A 15,426-nucleotide genomic window follows, 5' to 3' on the forward strand; every position below is an offset into this window, starting at 1 on the left:
AGGGATGAACTAAGCTGACAGGGGCTTGCTAGCTAGACTACCTCTGAAAGGATCACCCTGTGAAATGCTTGGCATTCTTAAGGGAGAAGAGCTCTTTTTGCACAATGCCACACACACACACCACACACACTGAAAAGACTGTGAACTCTTGGTATGCCCCCTGGCAGGGGACAACCCTTGTAGCCAATGAGAGGAGGCACCTTGAAACAATCAAGTGCATCTTTTAACTAACCTTTCCTCCATGCACAATTGCACATTCCTCCAGAATGTTTTTTCTCATAGGAAGCTCCTTGACCCAACCGCCCCACCCCACCCCCATCTCTCTATACACCCAACTCTATTTACACTCCCTCCGCCTACCCACTTCCTATTTCTTTCATTTTCTTTCCCTTTCAATATTAGAAAACCCCCTCCTCCCTCCTCAATCACTCTCTCGCTGAACAATGTTTTCTCTCCGCTCTCCTCCGCCCCACTCTCTTTGGACCACTGCCTGGAACCTGAGACCGTAAAAAAGAGAGCGAGACAGAAAAAAAACACACCCCAGAAGAACTTTGGTTCACCTAATCACTCTTCACTGGTTTTGGAGCTATTTCTGCCACGGTTATGTAAGTCTCAAAAGAACCAGTGAAAAGGGGGTGGATGGTGTAAGACGATGGGGCGGGTGTGTACTGTGTATATGTCCGTGTTTTTTGGATAGGGTGGGAAGGGGTCTCTTTTCCTCTCGTCCCAGAAAATACAATTTGTGTCGTAACACCCTTAAATGCCAAGGGCCACATCATTCAAACTCTCTCGCGCTCTCGCAATTAAATTAAAATGGGCTTTATTAGCATGGGAAACATATGTTTACATTGCCAAAGCAAATCAAATTAAAATAAACAAAAGTTAAATATATATATAAATAAATATAGCTCTCGCTCTCTCATTCTCTCACTCTCTGTCATACAAACCCCCCCCTCTCTCTCTGTCCTCCCTCCCCCCATTTCCGTGTTATGAATCCCTTAACCCTACTCACTTAGTCAGTGAGGCAGCCAGAAGTCTCTGTCTGTACAGACTCGTCCTGGGTGGATTACGTGCATTTAGAGGACCTATGGAAACCGAGCCCTTCCCCTCACACCTGCCCACCTGTTGGAAAACATCTCTGATGTCACAGACAAAGGCTACTGCTGCATACACCGACCAGTAGCGGTGTGTAGGTAAAATCAACTGGGAAGCTAAGTCAGGAAATAAAAGCCATATTACAACCTGTGTTGTAATAATTGTGTTGTTGGCTCTGTAACCTCTTAGTTCATATGCCTTGTCACCGTGATATTTAGGCCCAAGGTCGAGACAATAAGAAGACACAGTGGCTGAATAAATTCAACCACACCTTAGTTTCATCACAAAACCGGAGAGCAACATCTGTCCGGTGGAGTCCACAAAGCATATAGCATGTAACAAACAGTTACATAACCTACAGCATGGTCAAGCAAGTTAATGTTTACACAACGTTTGATTTAAAACACTAGAGTTACTGCAAGTCGCAAAGAAAACAGGAGCTGCCTCCACTATTCCAGCTCCATTTCAACTTCAACATCTCAACATCATAAAATCCCCTATGCTTAGTCTAATACAGTGACCACTAAAAGATTCCGAAAAAGATTTAGCCCAATCAACATAAGCTAAATAGCATATGTGTGTGTGCGTAAGTAGAAAAAACAACGTCAATGCCATCCTCCTCTCTTTCATGTTGACGAAACGGTCTATGACATACAATACACACTTTTAGTTTTTGTTGTCCTAGGCTACCTGGCTAAAATGCTCGCTCGCTAGCCTAACTTCCTTTCATGGGCAACGTTTAGCTAGTTAACATTAGTATAATACATATTGAACTTCCATCTGCTCATGCCAGAGGCACAATGTATGAATTTATGATTGGATCAGAATTGGCATTATAATCACTGGCCCAGTACAGAGAATTAAGTAGAACCACAAGTCCAAATCCCTATCTCCATCCATGGCTAAGTTAGGAAGGGGACTATTTTAGCTACGGAGGGCAACAACACAACAAGAGTTTTGTTCTGTCAATGACGTTTGGCTTTTGTAACCTTTATTTAACTAGGCAAGTCAGTCAAGAACAAATTCTTATTTACAATGACGGCCTACCCCGGCCAAAACCGGACGACGCTGTGCCAATTGTGCGCCGTCCTATAGGACTCCCAATCACGGCCAGATATGATACAGCCTGGATTGATGTGATCTGATTGGATTCCATATATACTTTTTTGTTTGTGCCAGGACCATTCACATTTGAGCTCACTCAGTTTAGCTCAAAGCTGATTGGCTATTCTTGTATATTTTTTTAATCAAGGGATGCCAAATGCTCACTGGCTTCCCTTGCATTCAGTGATACGGGCAGCAACAATATCATACTATTTTTGACCAAACGTGATCCAGCCACTTAAGCTCTACTTGGACACATAGGATGCATTCCAAAATGGCACCCTATTCCCTATATAGTGCACTACTTTTGATCAGAGCCCTATTTCATATATCGAGAGTTTGGGACTATAAGGTTCTAGCTGCATTTTTGTCAAAATGTAGTTACTGATGTAGCCTTTTTCTGTTCAATGTTCTCTACCTATATAGTACTCTAAAAACCTAAATTCATGTTGTTAAGTTCAAAAGAATACAGATTAAAATTGCTGACACAAATCAAACCGACGAGGGTTCGGAATTTTGAAGTAAATTATCTCAGAATCATCTTTTTGTAGATAGAACCTTATAGTCCCAAACTCTCAATGCAGTCGACTACTTGTGACTGGCCCCTGGTCAAAAGTAGCACATTATATAGTATGAATGCACGATATATCGGTGAACATATTGGAATCTGCCGGTATTAGCTAAAAATGGCAACATCGGTATTGGCCGATGTCTAGTTTAACACTCCGATGTTCAAAACCGATGTCAAAGCTGACGTGCATATCTATATAATGTAGGTACATGACATAATGACGCCACGTAAAATGTTGTGCTATACTTAACTTCAGCGCTTCAGCGCTATGAATAATTCACCCTCAGTAAGAGTGTATAGGGACATCTGATAGAGAGGACATAAAACGTCCTGTAAATATTTAACTGAAATAAAGTGGGCTACATCACAAGAAGCAGGCTGTAAACTGTAAACCTAAGTGGCTGACTCAGGAGCAGAGAGCAAATACATTATGGCTACGTCCCAAATGTGCACCCTATTCACTATGTGGTGCATTTCAAATGGAATATGGTGTCATTTAGTGAAGGGTGAAGGGATAGTCCGCGACTGACCTATCCCAGCCTGGTGTGCATCCGCCCTTTCCCTGCACTGTTGCGTAATACAGCGAGGTTATCGCAGAATGGTGTTGGTTGTGGCAGGCTGACTGTATTATTGCTAAGCTCTTTCAGACAGAAGTGGGAGAGTAGAGAGAGGATAGGTCTACTGCATCAGAGGGTATGGCTGGCGGCATACCAATCCAAGCCCAACAGGGCCTGATAACAAACCCTGTAGCCCTGACCTACACAGCCCTATATTACTCCAGATAGCTTGTGGATAGCTGGAATGCGGTTTTAACCAATCAGCATTCAGGATTAGACCCACCCATTGTATAAAACCCTATATTACTCTAGGAATGAGGAAACCAGGTTAGAAGAACAGACCAATAATGCAACATACTGTACATAGGCATGCTGCAAACACACATAGCACACATGACGACGCAATCTCTAGGCCCCTGGGGAAAGACTGCATGTGCCTTGCGCTCAGAAGTGTGAAGTGGAATTCAGCCAAGTGAGTTATCATCTACCACTAATCTAGATTTGGGGTCTTTTCACCATGACTAAGGCCAAACCAAGCCTCTACAGCATTGTGTTAACTTTACACTGAAGTCATTGGCTGTTGATACTACTGAATCACCAGGAAACAGCTTCGCAGCTTTGCAAGAGAGAGCTGTGAGTTCTGGCTTTTCTAATATGGTATTATGACACAGACTTCAGACCCAAGCACATGTCTCCAATAGAGAAGAAAAGAGGACGGAGTGAAATAACACTTAGCTGGGAAAGCACATGGGTGGTTATTTCAGTAAGTACAGTACCACAGAGGAATCCAAAGGGCACGGACAGTTTCATAACGGTTTGCCAGCTCTCTTGCCAGGTGCCCTACATTCCCCAGATAGTGTGAAGTAGACAAAAGCATTCCATTCAAGAAGATCTGTGAACCTCGTACCATAGTAGGAAGTTGATCTTCCCATAAGCTCCAGACAGTGCCAGTGTTAATGGTGAATGAACAGAATAGAACTATACAGAGGCCAGGTTTCCTTAGCTTGAGATTTAAGAGACAGACAGACCCATTCCTTCAAGGCAGGGTTTTATGTTAATGCTGACACAGGCCCTGATTGCCAGCACAATCTCAGTTACTCCTTACTTTACAGAGCTCATGGACAGTGCAGTCTATTGATTTATACAATCTAAGCAGCTTTAAAAAAAAACATGAATAGGCTAAATTCTAGAAACATTAATGAATGGTGACTGGGTTGCATGTTACAACAGGCTGAGGCCAGTCCACCATACAAGGCAGAATTGAACACATATGATGTCAGTGCTTGGACTCACAGGTCACACCCTCAAAGTAGAAAGGTTAAATCCACTCCACTGAATGTCTCGTTTGTTCGTCAGTCCTTGAGTGTAAACAAAATGTATTTCCCAAACAATGCTACAGGCAAGGTCGAATGGGCAGCAGGGAGAGAACGCAGCGAGAGTTTGAATGCGCCAAAGTATCCTTTAAGTGCTACTAAGTAACCTGAGTCGATGCAATTATTTATTACCCGCGATGAAGGTACACTGGCGTTCACTGTCAACGCATGGTCATTTGATTGCCCATAATAAATCATTACTCACCCTTCAGAATTAGCATGGGAGAGAGAATTAATTTCCCTCGATCCAAACGTCACTGCGTTAGTTATATAGTGTGGCTTTAAATCCCACATTGCCTACGTACAGAGAAAGTAACGGGACCTATATGTATACCAATGTAGTTCACAATATCCTTGTGTATGACTTGTGGAGACCAAAGACCGAACCAAGAGTTGACCACAGAGTATCATCTCTGCGTTGACAGCCCAAGTCTGCGGGGGGCTGAATGCAATCTACTTATGTAACATTGTTACAACAAAAGATTGATACAACGGTTTAACATTGTTACAACTATGTTGTTACAACAATGTAATGTTACAGCATCCATTGACATAATCAGTCCATCATTTCAACCCTCTGTTTATCTTCAAAGAAACGATGACTTGATGATTGCTATTGTATTCACTCTATGGAACATTGCTTTGTGGTTAAAAACTGTTATGACTTTTTCCAATAACGTTTATTCTAGAAGAGCCAAAATATTGTTGTTACACTAGGTTATGGTGACAAATCCAATACATTCATTACACTCTCATCACGGAGAATTTCTGGAGAAGTAATTTCATTGCATTGCATTGAGGCGAGTCACTTACTTTGTACTTCATTTTGAGCGCCTACAGCTCGTCTTCTCTCAGACTCCGGGAAAGTGTAAAATATCCGCTTTCGCGTCACAGAGAAAACATCTGAATGTTGCAACGAAACGTTTTCTTTGCGATCAAACAGCCATGAAGAGTTGGTAAATGGCAAAGACAATAAAAAGCGAATGTTTCCTTCAATGATTTCCAATCCAGTTGCCCGTATCACTGTGGTTCTGCAATATACTTCTGCTAGACCGCTGTAGGAGAATGCGTTTACTTACGACATGACTCCCTCTTAGCTCATTTACATAATGCGGGTCTCATTGGTCAAATCCGTACTGGTACCCCCCCCTACCAGCGTCATAAAATGAATGGTCTGCTAAAATGAAAATTTCCATGCCTATTGACTAGAAGCAAGGACCAAAATGTATTGTATTAGAAATCAAGGTCTTATGCTTGGTGCAAGGTACAGAAGGCTAATACTATGGCCTACTTAGAAAAGTCTTTAAAATCCTATAGGCACCACATTGAGAGCAGAAATGCAATTCGACCAGCAGAGCTCACCTGATGCTCCCGAGCTAGGAATGACATTACTCTCTAATCCTTTGATTAAGCGCAATGTTTTACACATCTGAAACTTGAAACATCAAGACATGTATATATGCTGCATAAATTAGCAAAGTCTTACTGAGCAAATGGCCTATCAAAGAGTCAAGTGTTATACCTGAGGAAAGCAGCCACTGCCGTGTCATCCACCCCAGGTATTCTTAACACTTCGGGTGTTAACTGGTTCTGATAGGGGGGATGAAACAACAGAATCCATTCATTTTCAATGAGAGAGAAGCTAAGTCGGTGAGAGAACGTTGTGTGATGTGAGCATGTGCGAGGGAGAGTGAACAAGGTGGGAAGTCAATTGGGGAAAGCGGAACTGTATGCAAATATTCCACGACATCGCAGCGCTATTGACCAGTCGAAGTTCACTATAGCTTCCAGCCCCTATAGGATTGGCTGATGATACCTAACACTACCTCGCATGCTTTCTAGCACCCACAAAAGCGCGAAGCTAGCAAGGCTGTCATGTTTTGTCTTATATTGTCTTGTCATTTTGCTTTTCCCTCTGTTCGTTTTCCCCCTGCTGGTCTTTTTAGGTTCGTTCCCCTTTTTCTCTCTCCCTTCCTCTCTCTCTTCTCTCTATCGTTCCGTTCCTGCTCCCAGCTGTTCCTATTCCCCTAATCAATCATTTAGTCTTCCCACACCTGTTCCCTATCTTTTCCCTGATTAGAGTCCCTATTTCTCCCCTTGTTTTCCGTTTCTGTCCTGTCGGATCCTTGTATATTGTTCACCGTGCTGTGTCTTTGTATCGCCCTGTCGTGTCGTGTTTCCCTCAGATGCTGCGTGGCGAGCAGGTGTCTGAGTCTGCTACGGTCAAGTGCCTTCCCGAGGCAACCTGCAGTTTATTATCGAGTCTCCAGTCAGTTCTCGTGATTACGAGTGGAATTGTTTTTATGCTTTATTTACCGCTCCGATTTGTCTAGGAGTATTGCTATTTCCTTAAACTGGATTAAAGACTCTGTTTTCGCCAAGTCGCTTTTGGGTCCTCATTCACCTGCATAACAGAAGGATCCGACCAAGGAATGGACCCAGCGACTACAGACGCTCGTAACACTGCCGTCGAGATCCAAGGAGCCATGCTCGGCAGACACGAGCAGGAATTGTCTGCTGCTCGTCATGCCATGGAGAACCTGGCCGCTCAGGTTTCCGACCTCTCTGGACAGTTCCAGAGTCTTCGTCTCGTGCCACCTGTTACTTCCTGGTCTGCCGAGCCTCCGGAACCTAGGGTTAATAACCCACCTTGCTACTCCGGGCAGCCCAAGGAGTGCCGCTCCTTTCTCACCCAGTGTGATATTGTGTTCTCTCTCCAACCCAACACATACTCTAGAGAGAGAGCTCGGGTTGCTTACGTCATTTCACTCCTTACTGGCCGGGCTCGAGAGTGGGGCACAGCTATCTGGGAGGCAAGGGCTGATTGTTCTAACAATTACCAGAACTTTAAAGAGGAGATGATTCGGGTTTTTGACCGTTCAGTTTTTGGTAGGGAGGCTTCTAGGGCCCTGGCTTCCCTATGCCAAGGTGATCGATCCATAACGGATTACTCTATAGAGTTTCGCACTCTTGCTGCCTCTAGTGACTGGAACGAGCCGGCGCTGCTCGCTCGTTTTCTGGAGGGACTCCACGCAGTGGTCAAAGATGAGATTCTCTCCCGGGAGGTTCCTTCCAGTGTGGACTCTTTGATTGCTCTCGCCATCCGCATAGAACGACGGGTAGATCTTCGTGGAAGAGAGCTCGCGTCAACGGTGTTTCCCTGCTCCGCATCGCAACCATTTTCCTCCTCTGGCTCAGAGACTGAGCCCATGCAGGTGGGAGGTATTCGCATCTCGACTAAGGAGAGGGAACGGAGGATCACCAACCGCCTGTGCCTCTATTGCGGATTTGATGGACATTTTGTCAATTCATGTCCAGTAAAAGCCAGAGCTCATCAGTAAGCGGAGGGCTACTGGTGAGCGCTACTACTCAGGTCTCTCCATCTAGATCCTGTACTACTATGTCGGTCCATCTACGCTGGACCGGTTCGGGTGCTACATGCAGTGCCTTGATAGACTCTGGGGCTGAGGGTTGTTTCATGGACGAAGCATGGGCTCGGAAACATGACATTCCTTTCAGACAGTTAGACAAGCCTACGCCCATGTTCGCCTTAGATGGTAGTCATCTTCCCAGTATCAGATTTGAGACACTACCTTTAACCCTCACAGTATCTGGTAACCACAGTGAGACTATTTCTTTTTTGATTTTTCGTTCACCTTTTACACCTGTTGTTTTGGGTCATCCCTGGCTAGTATGTCATAATCCTTCTATTAATTGGTCTAGTAATTCTATCCTATCCTGGAACGTTTCTTGTCATGTGAAGTGTTTAATGTCTGCCATCCCTCCCATTTCTTCTGTCCCCACTTCTCAGGAGGAACCTGGCGATTTGACAGGAGTGCCGGAGGAATATCATGATCTGCGCACGGTCTTCAGTCGGTCCCGAGCCAACTCCCTTCCTCCTCATCGGTCGTATGATTGTAGTATTGATCTCCTTCCGGGGACCACTCCTCCTCGGGGTAGACTATACTCTCTGTCGGCTCCCGAACGTAAGGCTCTCGAGGATTATTTGTCTGTGTCTTTTGACGCCGGTACCATAGTGCCGGCGTTTTTATGCTTTATTTACCGCTCCGATTTGTCTAGGAGTATTGCTATTTCCTTAAACTGGATTAAAGACTCTGTTTTCGCCAAGTCGCTTTTGGGTCCTCATTCACCTGCATAACAAAGGCGAGGCGAAATACAAGTGATAATTAATCAAGGCAGTAACCAATACAGTTCAATCGAAACCATGGTTAACCATACAATAAGAATAGTTGCCATCCACCTGCCAGGCCCACACAGTCAGACTGAGCAATGACAAATAAATAATACTCCTTCAACCCCCCCACCCATCAGCACCCCCCAAAACACGGCATGTTGTTCAATGATGATGAAATTAATCAAGGGACAGGAACTTGTTTGATTTCATCATCATTGATTTCATCATCATTGATTTCATCATCACTGAACAACATGAAGTGGCTTTGAAACCAAAGTAGATTTCCAAAACATAGACAGGGTAGAGATGGTGAAGGTGAATTTGTGCAAGCAGGACATGAGTGGAGAAAGAGTGAGTGAAGGCTGTCTAGGTATTGTGTCCATCAAGTACAGGGTTTCATCATAGAACTAACTTACCCAATATGACACACACACACACACACACACACACACACACACACACACACACACACACACACACACACACACACACACACACACACACACACACACACACACACACACACACACACACACACACACACACACACGTATTTGAGTATCAGCCAGAAGAGCATTTTGTCACGAATCCCGTTTCTTGAGTCTGTTTTTTGCCTGTGTTCTGTCCTGGAGTGTTTTCATTCACCACCTGTTTCACCCATCTCACCTGCCGTGTCTGGTGCGGTTTCCTTCTGTGAACCCAATGTACAGACGCCTGATAAATATGAAGGGGATTTGGGAAGATGCTGTTCGTTTCTTATGCAGTGTGGGTTAGTGTTTGATCTGCAGCCCCATTCTTACGCCACTGACAAGGCTAGGATAGCCTTTGTTATTGAACTGCTGCGTGGAAGAGCTCTGGAATGGGCTTCAGCCGTTTGGGAACGACAGGAGACCTGCATGGCTTCATACCAGGAGTTCACGGGAGAGATGAGAAAGCTTTTTGACCATCCAGTCCGAGGTAAGGATGCAGCTAAACGTTTGTTCACTCTTCGCCAAGGAGCTCGCAGTGTGGCAGACTTTATGATCGAGTTCAGGACATTGTCTGTGGAGAGTGGTTGGAATGAGGAGTCACTACAAGCGTTTTTTTACCAGGGGTTGTCGGAGCAACTCAAGGACGAGCTGATATCCTATCCAGAGCCTAGTGACCTAGCCAGCTTGGTCACTTTATCTATTCGGGTAGATAATAGAGTCCGAGAGAGAAGGAGGGAGAAGCAGTGGGGCCCATCCAATCAATCAGCAACTCGGTTACCATTCGGTTCAGGAAGTGAACCAGAACGTATTGATCGTTATTCCCCACACGGGATTAGTGGAGGGGTCTTGCCACCAGATCCTGAACCAATGCAAGTGGGGCGACACGGGCTAACTAAGGAGGAGTGCCAACATAGACGTGAGACCAACAGCTGTCTCTACTGTGGTAGCTCGGGACATTACATCTCTGCTTGTCCATAGCGCCCGTTAAACTGCCCGGCTCGCTAGTTTTGGGAGGAATTTTTGCGAGCCAGTTTCAACCTCTCAAAGATCCTGTCAGACCCCGTTTTCCTGCGACCCTTATGAATAAGGATCAGAGCTTAGAGATGAACGCTTTTATCGATTCAGGTGCCGATGGCAGCTTTATTGATGCTGACTTGGTGGAACAGCTGGGGCTTTCCAAGGAGCAATTGCCGGAAGCCATTGAAGCAACCACTCTGAACGGCAGTAGTCTGGCACGGATCACTATGAGGACTGAACCGGTTAAGATGTTGTTGTCGGGGAATCATTCAGAGTTTATCTCCTTCTTCATTCTGTCCTCTCCCCATGTTCCTCTGGTTCTTGGTTACCCCTGGCTGAAGGAACACAATCCCTCGTTTGATTGGGTGACGGGTAAGGTAACTAGTCGGAGCATTGATTGTCATGCTAACTGCCTTAGGACTGCCTGTTCTCCTGCCGTTTCTAGTCAGGTCAGTGACTCTGCTCCTCCTGATTTGTCCCTGGTTCCAGAAACATATCACGAGTTGGGTGAAGTATTCAGTAAACAGAAGGCTCTGTCCCTTCCTCCCCACCGACCTTATGACTGTGCAATTAATCTGTTTCCTGGAGCTGCCTTTCCCAAGGGACGGTTATACAGTATCTCTCGACCTGAACGTGAGGCCTTGGAGACCTACATCAAGGAGTCTCTAGCCGCAGGTCTCATTCGGCCCTCGTCATCACCTCTGGGAGCAGGATTTTTTTTTGTGAGCAAGAAGGATGGTTCTCTTCAACCGTGTATTGATTATCGGGGTTTGAATGATATTACGGTCAAGAACAAGTATCCCCTGCCCTTGATGAGCTCGGCTTTCGATTCTTTACAGGGTGCTACGGTTTTTACGAAGCTTGATTTACGTAATGCTTATCATTTGGTTCGAATCAAAGAGGGGGACGACTGGTTGACTGGGTTCAATACTCCGATGGGATATTTCGAGTACCAGGTGATGCCGTTTGGACTGACCAACGCTTCTGCTGTGTTCCAAAGTATGGTGAATGACGTTCTGAGAGATATGATTGGTATCGTTTACCTGGATGATATCCTCATCTTCTCGAAGGAGCTTTCTAGCCACGTTCAGCATGTCAAGCAGGTCCTGCAGCGGTTATTGGAGAACCGTCTGTTTGTGAAGGTTGAGAAGTGTGATTTTTCACGCCCACACGACGTCCTTCATCGGGTACATCATCTCCAGGGGAGAGATCAAGATGGACCAAGAGAAGGTTCGGGCGGTTCGGGATTGGGTCCAGCCCGGTACGAGATTGCAGCTCCAGAGATTCCTGGGGTTTGCAAATTTTTATCAGAGGTTTATCCGTGATTACAGCCAGGTGGCCGCCTGCCCCGCTTCTCTCTCAACCTGACACTTCCCGTCAGTTCGTTGTGGAGGTGGATGCGTCTGATGTGGGGGTGGGCGCCATCCTGTCCCAGCGTAGCTCCACTGACGGTAAACTCCATCCCTGCGCCTTCTACTCTTGTCATCTTTCTCCAGCTGAAAGAAACTACGATGTGGGTAACCGGGAGCTTCTCGCTGTGAAGCTTGTCTTGGAGGAGTGGCGTCACTGGTTGGAGGGAGCGGAGCAACCATTTGTGGTCTGGACTGACCACAAGAATCTGGCTTACGTGCAATCGGCTAAACGTCTCAACTCCCGTCAGGCCCGGTGGGCTTTGTTTTTTGGACGCTTCAATTTTTCCCTGACGTTCCGACCTGGGTCGAAGAACGGGAAGGCGGACGCCCTGTCCCGGATGTTCTCCAAGAGGGAGGAGACTGGGGCCAAGACTGAGATGATTCTTCCCCAGAACGTTGTCGTGGGAGCCGTTACATGGAGGATTGAGGAGGAGGTGATGGCGGCTCTTCGGACACAGCCCGGGCCCGGTAACGGTCCACTCGGTCAGTTGTTCGTGCCTGAGTCGGTTCGTTCTGCTGTCCTTCAGTGGTCCCACACCAGCAAGATAGCTTGTCACCCTGGTGTTGCTCGGACTATGGCGCTACTGCGCAGACGATTTTTGGTGGCCTGCCATGGGAGAAGATACCCGGAGGTTTGTTGCCGCTTGTCCTGTTTGTGCTCAGAATAAGAGTACCAATCGGGCCAGCTCTGGGCTTCTTCACCCCCTACCTATTCCCCGGCGACCTTGGTCGCATCTGGCCCTGGATTTTGTCTCGGGGTTGCCCTCTTCTGTTGGTAACACGGTTATTCTGACCATTGTGGATAGATTCATCAAGTTTGCCCACTTTGTTCCCCTCTCCAAGCTGCCTTCTGCCACTGAGACGTCCGAGATCCTGGTTAGGGAGGTGTTCAGGGTCCACGGGTTGCCCTGTGACATTGTTTCTGACCGTGGTCCTCAGTTTACCTCTGCTGTCTGGAAATCCTTCTGTTTGGCCATTGGAGCTACAGTCAGTCTCACATCTGGATTTCACCCCCAATCTAATGGTCAGGCGGAGAGCCAACCAGAAGTCCACGCTACGCTGTCTTGTTTCCTCTGATCCCACCTCTTGGTCCTCTCAATTACCCTGGGTCGAGTATGCTCATAATACTCTCCCTTCATCTGCCACTGGGATGTCTCCCTTCTAGTGCCTGTATGGTTACCAACCTCCCTTGTTTCCTTCTCAGGAGTGGGATCTCTCGGTTCCTTCTGTCCAGACCCACATTCGTCGTTGCCACCGCACCTGGCATCGGGCCAGGAAGGCCCTCCTTAAGGTTTCTGACCGGTATCAGATCCAGGCGAATCGTCGCCGTATTCCTGCCCCCGCTTATACCGTCGGAGATAGGGTTTGGTTGGCTACTCGGGATCTTCCTCTACGGACTGAGTCAAGGAAACTGTCACCGAAGTTCATTGGTCCGTTTGTAGTGGAGAAGATCATTAATCCTGTTGTGGTCCGACTCAAGTTGCCTGCTACACTAAGAGTACATCCCACCTTTCATGTCTCCTGCCTCAAGCCGGTTCTCCTCAGTCCTCTGTTGCCCCCTCCTCCTCGTCCTCCTCGGATGATCGGAGGTGGTCCTGTCTACACAGTGCGCCGCATCATGGACTCCAGACGGCGGGGTCGAGGGTTCCAGTATTTAGTGGATTGGGAAGGATATGATCCTGAGGAGAAGGGTTGGATTCCTCTGCGTCAGATCCTTGACGATGACCTGCTTCGTGACTTTTACCGCCTCCACCCTGGCGCTCCGGGTAGTCCGCCCAGTGGCGTTCGGAGGGGGGGTACTGTCACGAATCCCGTTTCCCGAGTCTGTCTTTTGCCTGTGTTCTGTCCTGGAGTGTTTTTTTCCGGCGTCCTGGAACGCACCCTGTCTGGTTGCTGGGCAATGTAGCCAGTTGGGAGTTCTGATTACCCGCACCTGTATCCCATCAGCTATCTGCACACCTGGTCCTGATCATCATCTCTCCTCTTCATAAGCCCGGACCTGACATCCATTCCCTGCCGGATCGTTAGCCATGAACATTATGTTGTGCCATACTATCAGCCTCAAGTTGGATAGAATTTGTTTTGTTGTTTTTTTACGTATTGTTTGCCTTAAACTTACCTCCGTTTGTTCTGTCTTCAGTTACTCACCCGGATCATTTACCCCATTCCCGCCTGGTCGTCGGAGGATTCCGCTACCCCATTGGATCCACCTATTTACTCCCATCAACTCACCACCGCTGCCCGCTACGCCACCTGGATATATCTACCCATTCACATTCACTTGTAAATAAATACTCACCTTCCTTTTTATTATTTATAAATACTCACCTTCCTACTCTCCTTGTCCTGGTCTACTTCTGGGTTCGATTTTGAAAGAACGTGACACATTTAGGCCTACCAGTTTTGAGGTTTGTGACGGAGGGAGGCAAAGGATGTAGTAAAGTATGATGCTTTTATCAAGATCAGGTTCCAACAGAGTTTCAGTTTCTATAATGATAGATTGTTTTTCAGCAATTTAATAAACATACATTTCTGAACTATTTATAAATGATCCATGTCAAAAAAGTGTTAGGCTTGGTTGTTTATCAGTAGCTTCTACTTTTTGTCTCGACATTGAGTGGACTTTAACCCATAATATTCACGATAACTTATCTTTTTTCCCTGATAGACACACACATGGACCTTGATCATGCTGTTTTGTTGTTTTATCGCCCAGTAAGTTCAACCACCCAACAGCATCTGCAAAGAAAACTCTAAATCAGCCCCCCAAAACAAATGTTCTGCCTAACCACCTACTTTTCTCAAGATGTAATGGTAAATGTATTCTTCAATTATAGACATAAGATGATGAGTTATTGTGCTTATTATGGAGTAATCAACAAAACACAACCTAAACAACTTTAAATCAAGTGGACTTACCCAGTCATTGTGTGTGCAGTGTAGTAGTGTAACAACGCAGATGAGACTTAAGATGTGGCTTAGAGCATGGGGTTCATACATACAGTAAGAAAAGAGAGGTGAGAAACATCGCCCTAGTGAGCATCTATCTGAGCTGAGAGAGAGCTTGGCAGGAAGGCCTTTGTTTCAACACTGTGTCATCCCAAACATGTGGTTAGACACACCACACTGTACTAAGAACTAAGAACAGATATAGCCCTTGGTTTACTCCAGACCTGACTGCCCTCGATCAGCACAAAAACATCCTGTGGTGTACTGCAGTGGAAACGAATAGTCCCTGTGATATGCAACTTTTCAGGAAAGTCAGGAACCAATACACACAGTCAGTTAGGAAAGCAAAGGCTAGCTTTTTCAAACAGAAATGTGCATACAGTAGCTCTAACTCCAAAAAGTTCTGGGACAATGTAAAGTACATGGAGAATAAGAGCATCTCCTCCCAGCTGCCCACTGCACCCAGGCTAGGAAACACTGTCATCACCGATAAATCCACAATAATTGAGAATTTCCATAAGCATTTCTCTACGGCTAAACATGCTTTCCTCCTGGCTACCCCAACCCCAGCCAACAGCTCTGCACCCCCCACAGCAACTTGCCCAAGCCTCCCCGGCTTCTGCTTCACCCAAATCCAGACAGCAGATGTTCTGAAAGAGCTGCAAAACCTGGAACTGTACAAA

At 46.2% G+C, this 15,426-nt stretch overlaps 1 protein-coding gene across 1 annotated transcript in view; it reads right to left on the reverse strand.

Annotated features, from left to right (window-relative positions):
* The window catches only part of LOC124043312 (enhancer of filamentation 1-like), a 47,435-nt gene extending 41,686 nt beyond the window's left edge, over positions 1-5,749 (reverse strand). The window contains 1 exon segment of the mRNA XM_046361793.1: positions 5,514-5,749. Coding sequence (XP_046217749.1) covers positions 5,514-5,525 — 12 coding nt within the window. The 5' untranslated portion in view covers positions 5,526-5,749.
* Between the last annotated feature and the right edge of the window lie 9,677 nt (positions 5,750-15,426).

Source organism: Oncorhynchus gorbuscha, linkage group LG09 (assembly GCF_021184085.1).
Source record: "Oncorhynchus gorbuscha isolate QuinsamMale2020 ecotype Even-year linkage group LG09, OgorEven_v1.0, whole genome shotgun sequence".
Taxonomy (NCBI): Eukaryota; Metazoa; Chordata; class Actinopteri; order Salmoniformes; family Salmonidae; genus Oncorhynchus; species Oncorhynchus gorbuscha.